General features: G+C 40.3%; 1 protein-coding gene across 1 annotated transcript in view; it reads left to right on the forward strand.

The window, feature by feature from the left end:
• The window catches only part of adam19a (ADAM metallopeptidase domain 19a), a gene marked incomplete at its 5' end in the record, with an annotated part of 67,866 nt that overhangs the window by 26,636 nt on the left and 17,803 nt on the right, over positions 1-23,427 (forward strand). The window contains 4 exons of the mRNA XM_008299647.1: positions 2,956-3,160; positions 5,358-5,435; positions 19,612-19,720; positions 23,248-23,389. Of these exons, the coding sequence (XP_008297869.1) occupies positions 2,956-3,160; positions 5,358-5,435; positions 19,612-19,720; positions 23,248-23,389 (534 nt within the window). The remainder of the gene's footprint in view (positions 1-2,955; positions 3,161-5,357; positions 5,436-19,611; positions 19,721-23,247; positions 23,390-23,427) is intronic.

The raw sequence follows: 23,427 nt of genomic DNA on the forward strand, positions 1-23,427 counted from the left end.
TTGCCCTGAAAAGCTAAAGGCTCTGGACACTATTGAGCTGTCTTGGCAGACAAAATGTCCTGTGGTGGTCGGGGACAGTGCCTGTGAAATGGCAGAGTCGGATGATGGTTCCCATTTTCAAAACAGGGAACCAGAGGGTGTGCTATAGTTGTTTGGGTATCACACTGCTGGGTCTTCTGAGGTAGGTCTATTCCTGGGTGCTGGAATGGAGGCTCAAACTGCCAAACCTCAAATTCCGGAGGAACAATGCAGATTCCATCCTGGCTGTGAAACAGTAGACTAGCCTTTACCCTCACAGAGTTGCCAAAGTGTTCATAGGAATTTGACCATCCAGTTATGTGTTCTGTGGACTTACCCAATAGGGGATGCTGAGCTAAAAGTGCAGGGTACTGAAATCTTAGCCTGGAACCATCTGGTCCTGTCTGTAGTATCCATGGACAGAAGCTCAATAAGCAGCCAGGGGAAGAAGTTGTCTGGTTTGGGAACCTCAGAGTTGCATCTCTGCTTTTTGTAGATGTTGTGGTTCGGTTGGCTTCATAGTCAGGCCATAATCTAGCTAGCTGACTGTTTTCTGCAGAACGTGAAGCGACCAGGATTAGAATAAGCACATCCAACTACGTTGTACTGAACTGTTGGGGTGAAGAGGGAGCTAAGCCAAAAGGCAAACCTCTTGATTTTCCAGTTGGTCTACCATCCAAACCTCACCTGTGATCAAGAGCTCTGGGTAGGGGCTGAAAGAATTAGGTCATGGATGCAAGCAGCCAAAATGAGTTTTCTCTGTAGGGTGTCTTGGAGAGATTTCAAATCTCAGCTGCCCCAGGAGGAACTTGAAGATTTTGCTGTGGAGAGGGATTCCTGTAATGCCCCAAAAGAAAATAAAAGGATGATATACATACCGATTCTGATTTTGCAGTGGATTAGTTTGAACATCACAAACTCTGGAAAATGATTTATTTTCAGAATTCAACACAATTAGTACAAAAACATTTGAAAAGTTTGGAAGAACAATGCAAAAAGTTTATCTTGTCCCCTTCATGTGTGTGGGGAGCTAATGGGAAGTCAGCCATGTTCTCTACTGGCTTCACTATGAAGGATGCTAATCAGCATGCTCTGTGGGCTCAAAGTTGTGAAAGTATGCCGAACAGCAAACACATCATGGAGGAGCATGTGCCACTAAGCAACTTTCATTTGAATGATTTTTTGAATGCTGTAATCTGGCATCCAGTTCTCCTTATTAGCGCAATGCTATGTAAGCAAGTGTTTGCTCTTGTGTCAACTTTTTTAAACCCATCCATTCATTATTTATACAACGCTTAATCCTCACTAGAGTCACGGGGGGGCTGGAGCCTATCCCAGCCGACCACCAACCAGCGAAGGCATACAGAGACAGGCAACCAAGCACATTCACACGTAGGGACAATTTAGAAAGACCAATTAACCTCAACATGTTTTTGGACCTTGTGGGAGGAGGCCGGAGAACCCGAAGAGAACCCACGCTGCACGGAGAGAACATGCAAACTCCACACAGAAAGACCGGCGACCTTCTTGCTGCGAGGCAACAGTGCTACCAACTGCTCCACCTTGCAGCCCTGATAACCAGGCGCTGTAGTTTTACTGCCACAGTAATGTAGTCATGATAGCTTTGTTGCTGTTAGTAAGCACACCTTTGCTAAACTGCAGAATGCAGTGTTTCATCAGTCATCCTAACACACACCTGCACACACAAACCCTCTGTACACTGTCACCTCGGGCCTCAGAGAGACAGTTTCCATGGCACAGTGCCAGAGCTAATTAATGGAGCCAAATTAGTGACTTAGCCATGTAAATGAGCTCATGGATTAAGGTGGTTGACGAGTGCCTCGTATGATCCACCACTGCCCAAATCCATTATGGAGTCCCACAGGAGTCATTAGAGTGTTTTTCTGGCCACAGTGAGTCACAGGGCTGATTAGAGGATATGTAAATCTGCCTGGTATTAAGACGTATGAATAATCTACACACAGCCGCTATCTGTCCATCATTCTGTAATCTTCGTCATTTGTTTTCCTCAAGATAAGACGTGTGTGTGTGCGTATTTGCCATTTTGAATCTCCATATTAATGAAGAGATGTGAGCTCTGACAAAAACACTGTTAATGAGGGCTCCATACAAAAGACATCCAACTCTAAACTCACAACTTCTCTAATATTTGAAGCTGTAATGTCTAGAGGGGCACTTTTAACGCCTCACTGCACTCACAATGAGTATTATAAGTAGAGACAGAGTTATGGGCATTTCTTCTTGCCTGACTTTGGTGAAGGCGGAGGTTGTTGGGGTTGTATGTAACCCTGCAGACATAACTCATGGTTGATGTCTTTCATTAATTTTTCATTTAGTTATATATTTTCACTTTCTGATGACAGTGTGCAGTTAAAATAATGTCATGAAAATGCTCAAATTTAACATCAAAGACAGATAAAGCTGCAAATACAACAGAATTACGACATTTCTAATGCCATCATATTGCTATTATGTGTTTTTGTCCACATGGTATTCAAAATGCTATTAATAAGGAAAAGAAATTCAAAGTAGAAGTTTAATATATATATCATAAAATCATTATTATGAGGAAAATTGCAGATATGAAGTCTAGGCTGAAAGAAATGTTGTTGTCAAAGACCTTACCTGTTATTTATATTAACAAGTTTTTTCAGTTTTTCAGTTATGTTCAGTTGCACTCTAATCAAATTGCTGGCAGAGGAATTTGCCACTACACCACAACACAAGTCAAATAAGTCAAACTTTAGCTGAAAAATATTCAGAAACAGATAATGCATCTCTGTCTACTTCCAGCTGTTCCCACATGTGATGGCTGCTCACTAGCATCCCTAAAAAAAAAAAAGAAACAAACCAAACTCTGCTGAGTTGCCCTTGAAAAATGACGACTCATGTTTATGTGCTTGTATCTCTGCCCAGTGACGCCAAGTGTGGTAAGATCCAGTGCCATAGTGCTGCCAAGAAGCCCAAAGGCACCAACGCTGTATCCATCGACACCACCATCAAGACGGGTGGCATAGAGGTGAAGTGCCGTGGCACCTACGTGTACAGCACCCAGGATGGCCAGGGTGACTTGCCTGACCCTGGCCTCGTCATGACCGGCACAAAGTGTGGAGAGGGCAAGGTTGGTCCACACCAGACTGGGCTTTAAAGTCATTTAATTAAACTGTGTAACTGATAAATATGATTATTATAAAATGTGACTGAGCAGGATTTTTCTGCACTATGACTACAATGGAAGTCACAAAGCATTTGAAGCAGTGTTCTCAAGGCAATTTTCCAAATGCCAGAGCATGTGTTTCCAAGCTTCGGTCTAAATGTTGTACATCTTCAATAGGAGTTATAGGATCTTCAATCTGTACGTTCTGACTGTGGTACTGTTCTGTTTGTGTAGTTCACAATTGCTCAAGGATGATAAGACAGTCAAAGAGAAATCCCTGTTCAAGTGATAGGATGAAGTGTGCCCACATTCCCCAGTGCATGTAAACACACTTACAGTCGTATTATGCTGTAGTGCATATTGTACTGCAACTGGGAATACAATCTGGGAGTCCCAAGTGAAGGAGCTCTATCATCAAGGGATACAACTAGCTGTTTGTGATCCAGGGAGGGAGCACACACGGGGTTTATTAATGCAACCTGAGCCTTGTGTTTTTGCAATGTGCTTTCATGGCAGTTTGCATCGAATGCATTTAGGTGAAACTATCAAACATTGTATCAAACAATTTTGCATCCATTAAAGTGTCTATCGCCAGTTTATATTGCTAAGCGGAACCTATATGGATGGAACAGATGATTAGAAAACATTTAAATTTTGAGTTAAAAACCCCAACCTGGCAGTAACAGTCTTGACTCAAATGTTGAACTAACTGAGACCATTCTATCGATTGATATCAGTCCTATATCTTTTCTGTATATTCTGTTTGACTTAATGTGTGTTTTTTTTTAAATCTGGCTAAAAGAGTAAGAACATAATTCATTCCCATAAAGATAGTAGTCATTTGCTGGTGTTCCCATTACTATTAGTTACTCATATCCTCCTCCTGAATAAATAATCAAGGTTTTATATCAGCCCAACTCATTGAAAACTAAATGTCAGTGGGACCCTGGAGTTCTGCTTGAAGTCAGGTGTTTGTTCAAGGCACTTTTCCTGACTCTGTGATTTGGGTTTCAAGATGCAGAATAGAATATGAACTTCTAAGTTAATTGACCTGCGGGCACAAACAGACAAAAATCATACAAATTAAGAACTAAATTATGTATGTGAAATCCATATGTATGAAAATGCACATGCACAAAGTGATATCTGCACTGTCTTCTATTCCGCCAGCGAATTCTATTTCTCCGTCTGTCTATATTGCTTTCCCTCTGCAGCAGATTCCAGCCACTTGAATTCCATTTCGACTATTGTGCGGGATACGCTCAAAGGACTGAATGGTGCTGCATGAGTAATATATTATAAATAGGCAGCGGAGAATATTGTCTGCCATCCAGCATGATGAATTTTGAGTCATCATATTGAACGGGCCTTTTCTCAGCAGTAAATGCACACATAGCACAAAGCTTCTGCTTCTAATCACACCGTCACACATTCAGTTACGCTAAATTGATTCCCCTGCTAACAAAAATAAAGCGACAACAACAGGGAGAGCAGGAGATACAGTACTAATGCAGATACTAATATTAGTACTAACACAATCCAGTGACAGAGTGCTACACAAAGTGCAAAAGAAGTCACCAACAAGACACTTTTGACTTTCAAAGTTTGTACTGTAGTTTGCCATACATGCAGACTAAAAATAAAGGCTAAGAAATGTAAAAAATGTAAACACTAATACAAATTTTAAACACAATTTGCTGATGTCAGCCACAAGTTAATGTTACTGAACTGTCATTTTCTCTATAGACTTAGCATTGACCTTGTACTTAGTGCTCAAGTGTTTATCCCTGGTATTGTCCCTTGGAACCTTCTCTTTACACCACTGACTGCTTCTACCTAATGCCACAATACCTGACGCCTGACCAACCACAGATAGGAATGATGGCTCATTTTAGAAGAGTCGAACTCCAGATCAAACCTGCTTGGCAGAAGAAGCTCAGTAAACACCATCAGAAGCCGTCAAAGCCAGACTGTAAAAGTAATAATTTTGGAAGTGATCTGAAACAAGATACTGATGTATTTGCCGAATCTCCTCAGGCAGCCGGGTTGTTCCAAAGCCCAAGGGCACTGGCAGAAGGCCGATCAAAGCCCATATATGTGTGTGAGTGTGCACTGTAATCTTTACCACAGTATGTGATCTTTCTTTCTTGTGTTGCCACAGGTGTGCAGAGACCGCAGGTGCCAAAATGCCTCTTTTACCGAGCTGGAGACTTGCATCGCACGCTGTCACGGCAACGGGGTATGCACGTGCGCACGCACACACACACACACACAGACATTAATGCAACAGACTCAACTCACTTAGCTGCCGGGCATAGCTCCCTAATCTTATTGTCACACTGTGTCCTTGGGCAAAGGTAGCGCTTTGCAGTGCTGTCACCAAGTCTGTCGTAAAAAGCAAGAAAATAGATGGCTGGAATACAACAGCAACTGAAGTGATGAACTATTTATTGGAGCAGTACAAGCAAGCCTGAGGCAGATAAGGAGGAATCATACATAGTTTATGAGTCAGTAACCAAGCTTTGGAGTGGAGTGTTTGGGGCTTTGACACTTGTTACCTTAAGAGAAGATAGAGCTGATTTATCAAGAAATTTGTATTGGGGAGTTTGACTTCTGAAGATAGTGTTGGAGAGGGAAACAAAGTATATAGGTCTGTTGATGATCGTAATATTAACCCCCTGATGGGACATGAAAATAAAAATGATCAAACATGACCTGAAATATCAATCTAATAAATTTCCTGCAGAATTTTGTTTTTTAGCAGGTCTTTGCAAGACATAGAGACTATAGGTAAATGAGTACAGTAAGTGAAAACAAATGGATGAATCAGTGGCTGAAATATTAAAAAACCCTCTTGATATTTCTGCCACTGATTGCAGCAGCAAATTGGATCCAGTGCCTGCTAAGAGACAGCTAATTAGAAATCTGATGCTGATATGATGAGAAATGTTGTATTCACACAGGAGTTGATGACTAACCCATCCAGGCACATTATAATGCAACCTTTATGCGGATGTACCCCGCAACCCCCTTATTAGTTTAATATAAGTATTTCAACTGTTTTAAAATGTCTTTTAGCTTCTTTTACCATTTTGCCTAATAATTGTAACAGACTATTTCCACTGTTAATCCATTGTTTTCGGCTACTATACATTTTTTACCTATTCAAAACATTTAAGCTCGTATAAAAGTTAGCACATACATTACGTCTAAGTTGACAAGTAGAGTGCTTCCTCTGATGAACAATTAAAAACAAATACTTCAAAAAGGCGATATTGACAATGCATGCCCCAAAGTGGAAGCTCTGTACAACAGAAGTGGATCCACCTGTGATCACTGACATACAAGTTAGAAACCTATGGTCACTGAAACTGAATTGAGATTGCAATTTTAATTGCATTAACATGGTCATAAAATGACCTGTGAACACCATAACTCTCTCAGTTTTGGACATATTGGCTGTCTGTTTGTCATCGTCATTGTTCCACATGGAAAAGAAATGCCAAAAAATCCTATTGTGAGCCTTCACAAAAGGTGAAAGAGAACACAGGCAAATCGGTGGCAGTGGTAACCATAACACCACTAGCCAAAGCTGCAGCGGTTGTCCTCTTAAAACACAGGCACAGATAATGCACGAGTGCTTTAGGCTTGGCACAAGAGTCATCAATGGAAATTAGTGTTTTTTTGACAGTTTAGCTAGTGTGAAGGACATAATGTCAACCTCTGTGGATAGAAAGAACAAAGAAAAACATGCTTTCTCTTCGGCACAAAAAGCTTTCTAAACAACATGAAAAGAAGCCTAACAAATATGGAAAGCACATCCTTTGGTCATATGCGACATTTTTTTGGCTCATACAACATACTGTATTTAGGATAAACCTGATCACTTAATCCCATTTGCTCCATTACAAGAGTGAAAGCTGCTCTGCTGTTGCTGATACATTTGATTTGTCTTAAGAAAAAAAAAAAAAGCATTATATGGGAAGCATATCCTTTGGTCATATCATACATTTTTGAAGACAACATGCTGTATTTAGGATGAACCTGATCAGGCTTACTACAGTGAATGTATAGTCCTGACAGTGAAGCACAGAGGTGACAGTGTGAACACATGGAGCTACATGAGTGCAAAAGGTGTCAGAGAGATGATATTTATAAATGGAAACTTGAATGCAAGAGAATATACCAAAAAACTGACTGATAAGATGATTCCCTGTCTGGTGAGACTTGGCAGAAGAGGAATATTCCAGCATAATAATGATCCAAAGCACATTCCCAAAATCAAACAAGAGCTTCTGAAGAAGAAAAAGGTAAAAGCTATGACCTTGCCAAATGTGTCACCATTAAATACGTCTATTCCAGTAAAGAACAGCTGAAAAAATTGTCTCATTAGAATGGCAGAACATGTCTCCATTAATGTTTTGTAACACTGGTATCTTCTACCCAAGTACCCAACTTGGAAGGAATGTAATCCCTGTAAGGTGATATAATTCTGAATCACCTGAAATTTAAGTGATATTGCACAGAGGTTTACTCACTTCTGTCTGTCATTTTCTTATCAAGATATAGAGTTTAGATGTTACAGTGGACTCATTATGCATTTTTAATTCTAGTCAAAATTTCAGATAAGCTTAGCCACTGTTTGTCTTTGTGTATCAGCCCTGTGTCTGACTGGCAACCTGTCCAGGAAAAGCCACACCTCTCACCAAATGTCAGCTGGGACAAGCTCCAGCCCAACAATCCAAAGGATAAGAGGGTCTAGCTAATAGAGAGATGGATAGATAGTTGAGTTACTCTACCATCTTATCAAGTTCCAACTGGCATTTGCAGAAATACCTCCTGGTTGGGAATAATTTCATTGGATCATATTGGCTCAAACAAAGCCGATCAAAATGCAATCCTGTCTATTTGGAACTACATTGTGTTCTGTCCACCTCAGCCTGCTCGTGTTACTTTGTAGCTGTGACCACTTTACAACACAGTGATGTGAAAATTAGAATCTGTGACTGAGAGAATTTCTTCCACAAGTGTGAGTGACACTAATCGTTGACATCCAAAATACGTGGGCTTGCGAAACACCGACTCTAATGAATCCTTTGTCAAATCTTTTATCTCATCTCTCTCTTTTTAATCAGCAAAGATCAGAGTTAAAAACATTCAGCTAGCAGCTTTTCTTTTTATACGGTGATGACTGTCACTTTCACACTTCTTAAAATGGCATTATCTGCTCTGGAGGTTATACCTTAGCTTGACTGTTGTCAGGCTTTCAGGAATCAGTCTAAGATCATTTGCGAGGAACAAACTACTCTGTAACTCCCCTGTGCTGTCAAAGTATTTTTTGTTGTTACAAGAACTTTGGAGGAGTCATAGCTCGCCCTGGTGGTTTCAGAAGTCTTAACAGTTATACTTTAATCAATTTTATAAGCAACGTAATTGTTCTGAACCAAGTTTGTTGTTTTGACCTTCAGTATGTGGACCAAGTAGCTTATGTAGACTGGGTGTGGCTGCTTCAACAGGCTATAAATGTTGTTTCAATGTACCAGACTCTGATATATATTTAACATAGAAGCATGTCAATGTAAGTGTTGGACTAGACACAAATATACCAACAATTGAAGGACTCAAAATGGAATCATGGGGAAACTCAGCTTGATGGAAAATCTTTAAAATGTACACTGATGTATCCAGATTGTCTTCTAAAGGGCAGTGAGTAAGCAGGACACAGTGTTATCCTTTGAATCTCTTCTGGGATAAACACCGCCTAACTTTATTATGGCAGCTGGCTGATGTCACATTGTAGGGTTTCATAATTAAAGCAGTCATCAGCAGCGATGACAAGGACATGATCCCTCACTGGCCTCCCACCAATGACACAATCATTGCGGTGTGACCTCAGCCGAACTCCAAATTCTGTTTCCAGGTGATGATCCCTGAATCAAAGTCATTTCGGACTTAGCTTTCTGTTGGGTCAAAAGGGATTTCACAGTGATATTGGTGGGGTACTCTTAATGTAGTTTGACATTGTATTGATGATAAAAAATTCTCCCATCAAATCATCACCAGTCATTAAAGTGTTGAACCGCCAACGATTTGTGGTTTTATTTTGGAAAATGGTATTTAGTTTTTATGCATTATGCTACATTTTATGGTGGCTCGTTTCCATCTGTCCTCTTTGGAAAAGTATAGACTAAAACTGTTATGATTAATTGATTGGTTGATTGTCAGAAAACTTGTTGGATAGTATTTTGATATTGACTTTCAATTTACATAACTTTTCAAGCAATATCAGTCAACATTTGATTGTCTCTCTCTCTATTTGTTGATGTCGTCTTTGGCTCTAGTAAATTGTGAGGCACTGTTTTAAAGAGCAAAACAATAACTTCAGATTAATTCATGAATCCTGTATCCGCCTGTTAAAATACCCCCCAACAACCTATAGGAGTTGCTCGTGCAGCGTTTAAAGACTGTTCTCTCACTGACTCCCCACTCACGAACACAGTCCGTTGTGCTTGTTGAAGCTCACGGCCAAGCCAAGGACATCACCACAGGGAGCAGAAAAACAGTTTTCTGTCAGTGGTGAGTGGGGACTGAAACGTTAACAGCTCAGGTATCGTTGTTTGCATTTACTTTCCTTTGTGATCCAAAGAACTGAATGCAAGATGGCCGTTAATCTTGGAACAGTTTTATCCCAGGGTCTGTTATTAACGGTGCTTTTAAATAAATGCAACTGTGCTTATTTACATCATTCATGCTCATAAACACAGTTTAAATTAAAGCATACAGCTTTGAAATGTGTTCTCTGGGGTTTTCTTAGGTTTTTTAGAAGCCTTAGGTGCTGTCTGCGTTACTGGAATGGTCGTCTCTGAGGGTACGAGATTATTAGAAGGAAAGTTATTTCAAGTTTTTTCTCAGATTGTTTTCTACTATAATCTTTACCATACTTGTGAAAGAACGCTGGAAACATACACACGGTCAAAAGTCGATTCATGTCACTAACATGTTTGACATTTGATCAAATGTGTGTGTGGATTACATAAAATTGTCGAAGAATAAACATGTGCCACCCATTGTCACTTGTGGAGTAAAAGTGAACAGCTCCTAAGAGTTTGTGCTTGATCTTTGTGTTTTTTTCAGCCTAGCCTGTTAGCTAGCATTTACTCTAGGTTGGTATCAATTATGGTAAAAAAGGAAACTGTCAACTATTGTTTTTATGGAGAAACATGCTTTGACCACAGGTTTTCTCATATATTGCATCTAAAATATGGACAAAGCCTCTTGATCTGAAAACTGAAGCCAATGTGGAAGTGACTTACAACTGCATTCTCTGTAGTGGCCAACAAGTGGAGACTCCAAAGACATCTGATTGCATAGACGTCTATGAGAAAATGACCCTCATCATCATGCTTCATGTCCTTGAGTTCTCTAGTTGGATCCATTGTTCACTTGTTACGTTAAAAAGGCCAAGATGGTGCAGCCAAATGACAAATTCAAGGCTTCAAACATTAGTCCACAAACCAATAGGTGATATCACCATCTGCTATAGTTATTGTTAACATTTCCAAGAATTACTCACCGATAAAACAAAATATATATATTTTTTCATTCTTTACACAGGCTTACCTTATCAGTGGCATGCAACTTGTTTATGTGAGTTGCTGCTATATCATCCAGAGTTTATTGTACACAGTAATATCCAGTCAGCTGTTAGAAGCATCTGTCACATACCAATCGCACAAACATTTGTCTGAACACTGTTGCCAACTTAGCTTTCTGTTTGAGATTAAGCCGCCTCTCAGTTTTTTGTTTGTTTGATTTATTTATTTTTGTTCTGTCAATGCATAGAACTTTCACTGTTGTTTTTCCATTCATTTTGATAAGCTGTTTTATGTTCATTTGGCCTCAGGCGGTCTGCAAAAACTCTTAGGCACTATACCTAAGTGTTTTATGTGGTAGAGTAAAAAATAAAAAGTAAAAGCTGTCATAAATGTAGTAGGTTACTGTATGTAGACTGAATTTAATTCTGTAAATATACAGTATACCGAGTTAGTAGTGTCTGACAGTACCTCCCCAACCATACAAAAAAATTGATGATCTGGTTTTGATCTTTGACAGTGAGCCAGATACTTTCCAGAGAACTGAGATTTACTCTGTCATTTTTCTATATATAGTTCCACTGGGCTCAGGAAAGTATACAGCACTGTAATGCAATATGGCAGGGGGTCATTAATGTTCCACTAGTATGGCTTTTTGATAGCAGAGGGGCTTCAGACGGAAGCTGCTGACAGCTGATATTTTTGTCTGCAGTGTAATATATGTGAACTGCAAGAAAATTAAACCCTTGCTGTTTGTGCTTTTTTACAAGTTAACATCTGACAATTTTCCCCTCTTGTTCACCTGCTTTTTTTTTTTTTCTTCCAGTGTGAACACACCTGAGTCTCACAAATGGGAACTGTTAGATTCCATTTTCAGGATGTATAACGGCACTGTTAAGATTGCAGATTATTAGTAAGTTGGTTAAAAATGGGGCGCAGTTGGTAGCACTGTTGCCTCGCAGCAAGAAGGTTGCCGGTTCGCGTCCCGGTGGGGACACCGGAATCTTTCTGCGTGGAGTGTGCATGTTCTCCCCGTGCAGCGTGGGTTCTCTCCAGGTTCTCCGGTTCCTCCCACACAGTCCAAAATCATGTTGAGGTTAATTGGTGATTCTAAATTGTCCGTAGCTGTGAATGTGAGTGTGCTTGGTTGTCTGTCTCTAAGTATAGCCCTGCGATGGACTGGCGACCTGTCCAGGGTGTCCCCTGCCTTCGCCCCAAGTTAGCTGGGATAGAGTCCAGCCCCCCACGACCCTAGTGAGGATTAAGCGGTGTATAGATAATGGATGGATGGATGGATGGTTAAAAATGATATTTAACCCTGTCATCGGGGTTCACATAAAGCACCATTTTCCTTTTTTTTTTTTTAAATAGCTGTCAGAAATGCTCCTATAGCCTCCGAGCCTTGAATTATGTGGTGATGCTGGTTTACGTGTTTGACAGCTGGACCAGCAGGGCCACGGATGCGCAATGCAAACATACTTGCTCTGCTAAATGAGACAGTGTTCTTTTTAGGAATGGTGTTTACAGATAAGGGCCAAAGCATTTAGTTTCATAACTGATGTTGACATTTGCAGGTGAGCGCTGAGCGGCTGAAAGGGTGAGTGCGTGGCAGCTAATTAGCTTTGTAGCCTGCAAATTAATGTTAGTGTTGTGTTAGGTTCTTTTTACAGAAAATAAAGACTACTGGGAGTTTAGTGTTCAAGTGCAGTGTTATGTGATTTTATTACACTTCAGCCAAGTAGCAGAGCCTGTAACCCCGAGCCCCGAGAATTATGTAATTTATGTATTTCAGCCTCACATGTTAGCCCTCTGCGGTTTCATAATTTCTGTATCTTGCCTTGTTCTACACCAGGTCATAGATGGAATATGAAAAATGGACGGAGTGACTGTGATGTCACAGGTTTCCATTTTGGAGCCTTGAGTTTGGCATTTTGCCATAGCAACTTGTCAAAGGTAGTCCTACCCTAAATCGCACCCTACTTTACCATCTATTTAACTATAAATGGCATCACAACTTACAAAGTGGTCATGCTGTATTGAAGAGATTTAAGACTACAGATTGAGACCATAAACTCATTTGGAAGATGTTGAGGTAACAAATCAAGAGAGAAGTAGAGTCATTTTGGCATAGATTTCTTTTTGCATCTGGCAGAGGCGCCGCCTGCTGGCCATTCGAAAACAGGCAGGTTTAAGGCAGTTTGCGTTGGCTTCACTTTTCAAACCCAGAGGCATCTTTTATATACATTCTAAGTGCCAGGCAGAGTCCCTGAACCTAGTTGTAGTGTAAAAATGTCATTCTGCCTTGTGCTTTTGCATCAGTGATACAAACTTGGTCTCCAGGTGACAGCTTTGTGTGCCAGAGTGCTAATAGAAAATACCTTGCTGTGAAACATTTTGTATCCATCTGTCCTTCCACCGTATGCTGTAGCATTTCTAAGTCTGAGAGAGCTGCCTGGAACCTCTATAGAAGGAAAGGCAACATGATGTGAAGGTGACACTACACAAGTAACTTGGCAGTACTCAGAGGCTTAGCCTAGTAGGCCTGGCCAATCAGACACTGTCGGAGTATTTGGCCTTCTTCAACAGTTCGAATGGTGCACCCTCCTTCAATATTACTCTGGGGGTATTTAGGACACAAGCTCAAAGCCATATTCAACTACAAACACCTTCATGTCATGTCTAGAGAATTATGGGCCTTGTCACTTACTTGCAGGCCCAGGCATCCCATGATAAAACATTAACCTCATCTGAACAATCCCATCTGTGGACCTGACCTGCACTATTTCTGCATTTCTATACAAATAATCCACCAATAGCTAACAGATACTGTTCCTTGGAGTGAATATATCTGCACCTCATCTGCACTTAAGCACTTATCCGAGTCCTGATTTGATACCATTTTCCCCAGATAATGTAGTTCCTCAGTGCAAACTCCATGTACATTAAAGTTAATAATTAAAATGAATCCAGTGTAGATGCGGACAATTAAATAGCTCTACAATGCATCAAGGAAAATATTGCCTGCATGAATACTGTTCCTTAATGTTATTTTTATTCCACGAAATAACAAAGTCAACAAATATTTTTCTGTGGCTCCTTCCACAGTTCCACTTAGGGCAGCATTGGCTTTTGTTTTTTAAACAAAATAACCAAGTAAACAAGCTGAAATATGTCTTAGTAAATAGCTGCTGTTTCAATTCCATTTATTGCTGTATTATAGGAGTAAAACTAGAACACTTAAAATAACAAAGCTCAAAATTTCCACTTGGAAGCAGAGTAGTAGACTAACTTTAGCATGCAGTCAAAGCATAGTAAAATAAAGTAAATAAAAGTAACAATCCCACTTCATGCAGCATTATAGTTTAGCTAATACAAAAATAAAAACAGGAGTTTCAGTTCCGCTTAACAGTGGTTCTGCAGTTACACTTGATTACAGAATTAATTGAACTAAATGCAGCTCTGTTACTTCCACCTCTCAAAATGCTCACATCGCAGATATTGCAAGTGGTCGATGGACTGGTTTCATTTTCCAATTCAACATTTTTCCATACTGCAGACATTTAAGTCACTTCCTGCCACATTGTGCTTGTCCTTTATGATAACTGTGTGATAGCTGACCTCAAACAAGGGATCAGGCCAAGGTTCGTACCCATTAAACCAGTACCAGTCGGTTAAAAAATGCCTTGACTGACCCCTATACACTTCTTTGACATGGGATCAGGGCACCCCTGTTTAGCAAGTACACCAAGCCTGGACAAGAGCAGTCCAACATTGTTCCTGTCTGGCTAAACCTCTACACTGCATTGCCAGACTAAGTAAACACTGTCCACACACAGGTGCTCACAAAGATGATTCAGATATGTATCACATGCCAGGAGACTATCCAGCAAAGACTCACTGTAGATATCAGTATCTTCCATCAGGTCAGTGTCACTTCATGGAGCACCATGCAGTTAGTCAGCTGATGTAAGGATTACTCCAGGTGTGTCTGTGATTGTGTAAGTGTACCTCATGTAGCACACCCTTCAATCTCTGTATCAGTGTGGTAGTGAGACCCTGCCCAACACTCACAACAGGTTTATGGTCGATTTTCCAGCTGGAAATGTAGTCAAAGGAGGAAATCACTAAAGCTTTCACAAGCCTGAGTCAGTTTTGTATCATTGCTCTGTGCCTGTCAGTGACCTGGAAGCACAAGAACCCAGTGACCAGATCTCTTCATCCTTTTGTAGCATTAATGCCCTCCAGCCCACGTGATGAATAGTCGACTGATATTTTCAGTTGCTTGTTAGGTTTATACAGCTAGAGGCCTGGTGCAGAGGAGAGCTCATGCCTGAGGCTGTAAAATGCTCTCTGTTGCTTGTGACCCCAGCATCACTGGGTTTTTCTGGACTAGGCTCCTATCTAAATGAATGGGGGGAGAGCCATAACTGCAGTTTCAGTGGTGACCAGGACATCAAAAACAGCATGTAAAGAATCACCAGTTAAATCAAATTTTTTATTATCCCAAAATAAGGTATAAAAAGTGTTTTCTCACAGGTTTACTTCTGTCTCAGCGGTTGTGTCAGCATTATCATGTAAAAGAGACAAATCTAGTCCTTCTAAGACTACGCTAACTAAAAGCCTAGTTGCCGAGCTTAACAGTGTAGCTTCTATTGTAGTTCATGACATTTTATGAGGCTAAGCTGCCTTTAAATTGCATATTTTACAGTGTTTGATTCAAAACTCATTTATTAAACTAGCTCCATGGTACAAGTGGTCAAAATAGCTAAAGAGAGAGCATGTTTAGTTTGTGTCTTTGCCTTTCAGATGCTACAAATATGTACACAGTATCAGCAACAAGTTACAAGACAATGTAAATGCACGAGTACAGTTTGACTAAAGGCTAATTCATGCTTTCACTGCCGCATGTCATCAAGGACACACGTCTTAAATTTCGTCACCTCTGTGGACATCTGCGTTTAGTTGAATATTAGCCACCTTGAACAGTCTGTGTCATCCACATCTATAAAAGTCATTATTTAAAGAGTTGAATTTCGGAGAGTGTTTTGATTTTGTATGTGCTTTCTGCGGAAGGTGCCCAAACACAGTAGGAAGTTCTAATTTGTCCAGAAATCCTGTGTTATGTCCCCCTGATGTACAGCCCAATTTGTAACTAGCTGCTATAGACTGTAAAAAGTGCAAAATTAAGGCCTTTCAGAAACAGCCACTGGACTCCGGTGTATTTTTCAGTGTTTCATATGATGGGTAGTGCAACATAGCAGACCGACCTATTGTAGTATGCATAGAACCACCTGCCTTTACACTGGTCATACGGAAACTAAGAACTGGCCTTAAGAACTTTCAAACTATTTTCCTGTTAGCGTGGTAGTGGCTCGTTCACCTCACTTCTGTCACTTCCTATCATGCTACAATTTGTGGATGAAGCCACAGAGCCAAGACATTTTGAAAAACTTGGCGGCTTTCATACATGCAGTATGAGTCTAACCCTAGTTGGCATGGCCTAGTTTGTGTTTTGAACTGCTCTGCAACTTGTTTTGACCCTGAGCGTTTGAAGCGAGCCCAGCTTCGGCTGAAATTTCACACCTCAGAAGTCTTTAAAGAGTCGAGTCTCTGTTTACCCCCATCTTCTGTATAGGGAATGGGCTTTCCACTCGCTAAGCATTGTTATTTGATTAGGATTTGAAATATTGCGAGCGAGAAGAAAAACACCAGACATATCCTCTCCTCCTTTAATCCCTTTCTCTTTTCACTTTGTTGTTTTATGCCGTTTGTCCCCTTTTTGTTCCTCCCCTCTCAGTGTAACAGTAGATGGATAATAGGAATGGCTTTGAGACAGGATTATTCTAAATAGACAGTTTTGCCTTCCTTCCAGCTTAGGGTGTCCTCTTGTGTTGGGATGCTTTTTTTTGGCTTTTTTTTTCTTTCTTCAAATTTAGCATTATCGTTATATTCATATTGATCCTCAGGCTTTTGGAATGTGATGGATGTTCATGCAAATAAACAGGAATAATGAGCAAAGGGAGTACCACTCACTTTTGAGAGCACAACTGGTTTGCATCTTTCAATAAACTTGTACTGGAGATTTTCATTAAAGAAGCTTAGAACATATTAGACGTCCTGGAGACTTAGCAGACGAAAAAATGCATCATCTATCAGCGATGGTGTGTCTAAATCCAGGATATGGCATTTGATTTCATGCAGCTTTCCCTTCTTATCTTTATATTACGCAGAAATGCCTAAATATACACTTCAAAAACAACAATGAAATCACAGCAGGCCTCCAAAATCTGAAATAAAGCAGCGATAAGAATAAGCAAACAACTGAGCGCCCTTCATGTCGACCGAGCGCTAATGGGGTAAATAGGTATGTTAATCACTGACAGGATAATTACTTGTCGATGTAATTGGAGCATAGCAGTATTTTCTCCTTCATTTAGGGGTGCTGGATTAGATGTCTGTCACAAGATGTCTGGGAGATATTAATCAAGTTGAAATGCCAATCTTCAGATAATCTTTTTTTTTCCCACAAGTTCAAGACAAGTCCATAGAAAACTCTTAGAGGTAATTTACTGCCAAATGTAATGAAGTAAAATGGAGCTTTTTCCAGTTCAGCTCACAATTTTGAGTCTAATGAAGTCTCAGAGGTGGCTGATTACTGGTCATTATCCACAGACCTGTTTTGGGTGAAATGGCTTGCGGTGATTATTATTCTTAGGGACTGTGTGAAAATTACTGGGGTGGGGAGGGAGGGATGAACCTTGTGTCGCACTTCAAAAAGGAAAGCTTTCAACGGCGTTATTAAGGGTTACTCTTTGTTTCTGAGAAATCATGTTTAACCACAATTTTGGCATGGTGGATGGATCTAAATAGTATAATCTCCATGAGCCTCTCCTGCTGTAGCCATGGGGAGAAAAAAGGGCATCAGAATGGTAGTGAATTCAAAACCTTTTATTGTAATTTTTAAGAACATAACACAGTGGTTGCACATGGTTGCTGAATTTACCTTTAAATTGCCCAGAATTGAAAAGTAAATCAATTAAAACTATAGCTTGTGTTTTGATTTTTCTCTACAATGTAATTGTAGAAATCACAAAATCGCAGACTTTTAAGCTCCACAATTGGATGTTTCTTGCAGAAATGCACCATGGGAGTGCAAGATTTTATGTGCACAGGCTTCTATCTTTTACTTTTTTTATCAAAGACCTAAATGTTTTCTAACGGGCCTTTTAATCCTTAGGCCAACGATTTAACCAGGAGAGTTTCTAGTTAGTGTAGAAGTGCTCCAACTTTGAGTTATGCGAGATTTTCCATTGAAAGAAACAGGGCACCCACAATGGTGCCCACTTTTTCACAACCCCCTTTGGTAGAAATTGTTTAGATGCAATGACAAACACCTTTATGTCTGGGACATACAAAAACAACATGTTTTTATGCAGGTACACTGAAATTGCCTTTCAACTTCATCTTGTTTTTATGAGTTTAGACCTGCACATCAAGACTTATTGATGCTGCCACCAACAGACAAAGTTTTCCATTACCTATGTCAGCTTTCTCCTGTGGAGAGTCACAGCGGGCTGGAGTCTGTTCCAGCTGACATTGGGGAAAGAGGCAGGGTACACCCTGGACACATCGCCAATCCATCACACGGCTAACACAAAGGGACAGACAACCATGCACGTTCACACTTACACCTACAGCCAATTTAGAATCAGCAATTATCCGACTGTGCATGCCTTCTTTCTTGCTTCTCTAACTGTCACTTTGCTGCCGTGACGTTGCAGATTTCCCCTTGTGGGACTGATATAGGATATTCTATTCTATTTGGACTGTGCAAAGAAGATGAAGCACCCGTACAAACCCCACACAGACACAGAGAAAACATGCAAACACCAAGAGAAAAGGCCCAGCTGACTTGCAGTTTCAAACATTCTCTTTCATTTTCTCATGTATATTGTCATACCAGGCCTAGCCATTGTTGACTGGTAAGGCAGTGGGAGGCCTTCCTTGTTCATTTATTCATCCTTCATCAAGACCAGGGCTTGATTAACCCACTGGGGGACCCTGTGGCAGAAAAAAGCCATCAGCCACTACTACACCTCTGTTCCTTCCACTCTCTGTACACAGTGTGTGTGTGAGTGTGTCCTGCTCCCTTTGTGTCCACTGGGTAGAGTGCACACAGCAGACTGCACATGGCAGCTTCATTATAGCTTGCCTTGAGCCACTGAAACCAATCAGTGCTCCTATAGTGTAATAATACATGCCCCGGGTTTGGTGTGTTTCAATCAGGTTTTCCTAAACACATTTGCAATTTAATCAAATTACTAAGAACTACCTGCCACACCGTGAACCTGGGGCCTTTTGGGCTCTTGATGGTTCGAGGCCTCAATTATCTATTTTGCTGAGAAGAACTCAAGTGAGACCTGAGTACAAAGAGAACATGACAAAAGAAGTACACACACCTCTCCTAATATTCATGGTACAAGTTGCTGCATTATGTGCAGATAATGGAAACGCCTTTGCAAGTGGGACATGTCATTTCTTATAATGTCAGTGTTCTGCAGTCTGTTCCATTTACAAGGTGAATATCTAAAGGTAAATATTATCCTACTGAGACGGCAAATCCCATTAAACAGCATACAGTGCCAGTCTGTAGTAAACAAGGAATTAGTGCTTCTAATTTGACTGGTATACCTCCAGGCACACATACACCGACACACATACGCACACAAGATTATACAGGGTCTAAACAGGAAATCACATTAACAAATGCCTTGTTTCTGTGTGTGTGTGTGTGTGTGTGTGTGTGTGTGTGTGTGTGTATAGGTGTGTAACAGCAATGGAAACTGCCACTGCAATCGAGGCTATGCACCACCCTTCTGTGAGAAGCCAGGACTCGGCGGCAGCGTAGACAGCGGACCTGTTCAATATGACAGTGAGTATGCACATACATACACGCACTTTAGTGGACCTTTCATTGACTTACATTCCCTGAAGACTTACTCTAAGCTAAACTAAACCTAACCTTATTCTAACTTTAACCGAAAGCTGACCTTAACCTAATCTTAATCCTCTGAACCCAAAAACCTACCACTGGCTTTGAAAGGCACGTTATCTCATCAAAATTATACCATTTATCAGAGCCAGAACAATATTCCGACGGTCTTCGAACTAGTCATCTTTGGCATGCTGTTCTATTGGGAAAATTAGCCAAATGTAAGTTTATAATCGTGATATATCGTCAAAATCACTTCATTCTACATCTATCAATTGATCTGCCAAAAAATATAGTTTGCACCAAATTCTGTCCAAATAAAAAAAATAAATAATAATAATATGCTCTTCTATGTACAACCAGCAAGCTAACAGTGACTCAGGTGCAACCAAAAATCATATGACAAAAATTCTGGGATTTTCAGCTGAGCTGCAGTATGGAAAGAGAATGGAAACAAATTTAAAATGTAAATAGTAAAATATCTTCAGTATGTAAAGCCTTTTTTTTCTCCCCCCAGTATGAGTAACACGTCCAGACACTTAAATATCGCACAGGAGATATCTTTGAGACGTTCGCTCTACACATAGCAATGATTGTGCTGTTACAATACAGTACTTCATATTGCAGTGGAAAATGAGTCCACAGTGAGTAACACTTTGACCAAAGAAAACTGTTTGGGATTTAAATTCTTAAACTAAACCTAATCTTTGCCCTTAAAATCAAAGATTTGTGTTATGGTGACTGGGGGTTAGTTTCCACACTGTGTATGAATCAAGCAGCAACATCCAGGGCTAAAAGATGAAGCTAACATGAAAGTGCTAGAAACTGCAGTTCCTTAAATGGCCTACTGGTGCTGGCTCCTAAAACGAGTCAGGTCCCATAGAGCCCCATGTTAAAATAGCCACCTTAACAGTCAAAATAAACATGTTAATATTTTATTTTATTTTGGTATCTGTTTTCTGCTTCTTTGCACCAATGGACCAAGTCAAATTCCTGGTGATGTAAAAATTACTTGGCAATAAAACTGATTCTGATTCTGATTCTGATTCTGATTCTGATTAACAGCCTTGTACAGCAAGAAGGTTTTGGTCTTTATAGCTATTTGTCCAATTCATGTCAACTCTAGCAGGATTAATTTTATATAACTCGCAAATTTAAATTGTATTAAGCCCTAAAGTTTGCGTAATGAAGGGTGTGAGCACTTTGAGTGGCAGCTACGTGCAGTCTTAATAAAGCCAATAAGACATTTGCTTGATCCACCTCAGTTCCACTCAACAACACATTTTGGATTAGCTGGGAGGTAGGAGGAGTCGGACACCGCTGAGATGGTGACAGCTGTAGCCAACACACTGAGCTTCAAAGCCGCTGTTCAGGAAACCCAGGGGTGACATCACATCGGGTTCATCCATCTCTATATACAACAGTCAATGGTCTAAATAAGTTTGTCTTTCCAACATGGACAATGCAAGTACACACAGTGTGCTCTATTTTCAAAGTGTGCTGTGCCCTAGAAAGTAGTGACTCTACCTAATCAATTACATGACAGGCAGACTGTGGAGATGACATGGCAATGACACATCAGAGCTTTTGGCTTGAAAACAGTCGCACTGCAGATGGAAGGCCAAGGAGAAATCAAGAATTAATTAGAGTGCATGAGTATGGCTGTGAAAACAGTCATCAACACAGTGATGTCATCAAGGTCATAACAAAAAGCCTGTCATATAAACTGGAGGTGCGAAGTTTGAAAGGTGTGGGTATTGTATTTAAAAGATCCTTTCCTTTGTTACACTATGTGAAATGTAGGTTTCAGTGCTTCGCCTGCTGTGCCACTTCCAAAAATCTTTGTCTTAATCTGTCGTAAGTTTATGAATGTAAAAATCAGAATAATGAGCAGGCTCTCTCTTATTCTAGTACACAATGGTCCCAGTTATTGTCAGGTTTTCACAGGAACTGAATGAACTGCAAACATCCGATCATGCATACAGAAATCTGTATAATTACCAAAACTCTACAGACTCGTTAAGTTGGCAAGAAAAAAAAACATTTCAAGGCTTGCCTCCACCTTAGTAAACAAAATCCAGTAGGTATGTTCATTTTCCGTTTGGATAACAATGTGATTTTTTAAAAAGAGCTAGCCAATTCACATGAGGCACACAAGGTTTGTGCATTCAGCATATTTAGCTTCATTAATATTTTAAAACTGCTGTTCTGTTTCTTTCGATGAACACTGTCCACCCACAGATGAAACGTATAATTATTGACTGCCTCCTAACAATGGTGCATGTCAAGGTTATCTGTGTAAGGGTTATCTTTCCCTGCTGAGTTGACATTATCATGTGCTGAAAGACTATAGAAAATGACAGTCAGTGTTATATGGATGAGTCAAGACACACCTGCACAGACTGTAAAAGAAAACCTGATGACATACTAACAGTATCGAATCGAAGTGGAAAATCTCCCCAACGTACCTTTCAATGGAAAGGAAAACCTAAGAAAGAATAGAGCGGGGATGTCTTTTCCAGGACAGACAGACATGCAACAGATGTTACATGTACAGAAAGGCAACATAGTAAATTCACAGTATGAATAATCAAGGAGACAAAATTATAGCGCCATCACAAACATAATAAAGAGTAGATCCAGGGCAAGCGACTTCAGGACCTTCCGAAGAGGAGGCAAAACTCCAACACACCAATAACATAAAAGAAGAGAGAGCCAAGAGGAGAATCTGAATGTTCTGGAGGCCGAAGATCCAGTACAACGTAGATATTTTAATGGGGTCAATCCAGTCACTTCATGATCAATGTAGAAACCACGTTTCACATCCAATCAGAAAAAGCAGGAATATGGAGTAAACTATAGACCGTATGTAGAAGATGGACATAGCAATGAAGAAGTATCTGAAGTTCTAATTGTACAGATAACAAAATGATCCTACTTTTCAGTGAATCAATTACCTAATTTTCCTAACAAGTTTATTGTCTCAATTCCTCAATCCCTAGTTTCAAAGCTTTTTTTAATACAGGATGATGTTAATTTCATAAATATTGGTCTCATTTAGAGTAAAAATATTGATAAAGCAGGGTAATTGTCAGGTCGCTACCATATTCAGAATGCTGAGCTGCTGATCCAGATATGCAAACACTTCTTTATTTAAATTGCTTTAAGTTATTGAACCCTGAAGAAACGCTCTTTCATCTTGCCTTTACTACTGCATATGTACAGCAAAATGAAAATAAACTTGATTTGATTTGATTTGATATGGGCATGCGGAGTGTCCTTGGGTTCTCCTGTCAGATCCGCTCATTACGTTGAATTTGAAAATACCAAGACGGTAAAATACAAATTGTGAACCTGAGGCTTCAGAACGATAATGGGTGTATGAGGGTGGCAACGTCCATCATTTAAAGACAGTGTATGATGTAAATGCACTCAGCGTGTGTGTGTGTGTGTGTGTGTGTCCACAGGTCAAGTGGGTCTAGTGGTGGGGCTGCTGTTTGCCTTCCTGGTGGTCCTACCTGCGGTGCTGCTGGTCTTCTACTGCTACAGGGTCAAGACCTCCTACTACCACAAGTGGCTTTCCCAGAGAGAGAAGAACAAGAGCCACAAGTACGGCGTTCTATCCTATCTGTTTGTGTGTCCCTTTG

The sequence above is a fragment of the Stegastes partitus genome, unplaced genomic scaffold, assembly GCF_000690725.1.
Source record: "Stegastes partitus isolate 25-593 unplaced genomic scaffold, Stegastes_partitus-1.0.2 Scaffold1442, whole genome shotgun sequence".
Classification (NCBI taxonomy): Eukaryota; Metazoa; Chordata; class Actinopteri; family Pomacentridae; genus Stegastes; species Stegastes partitus.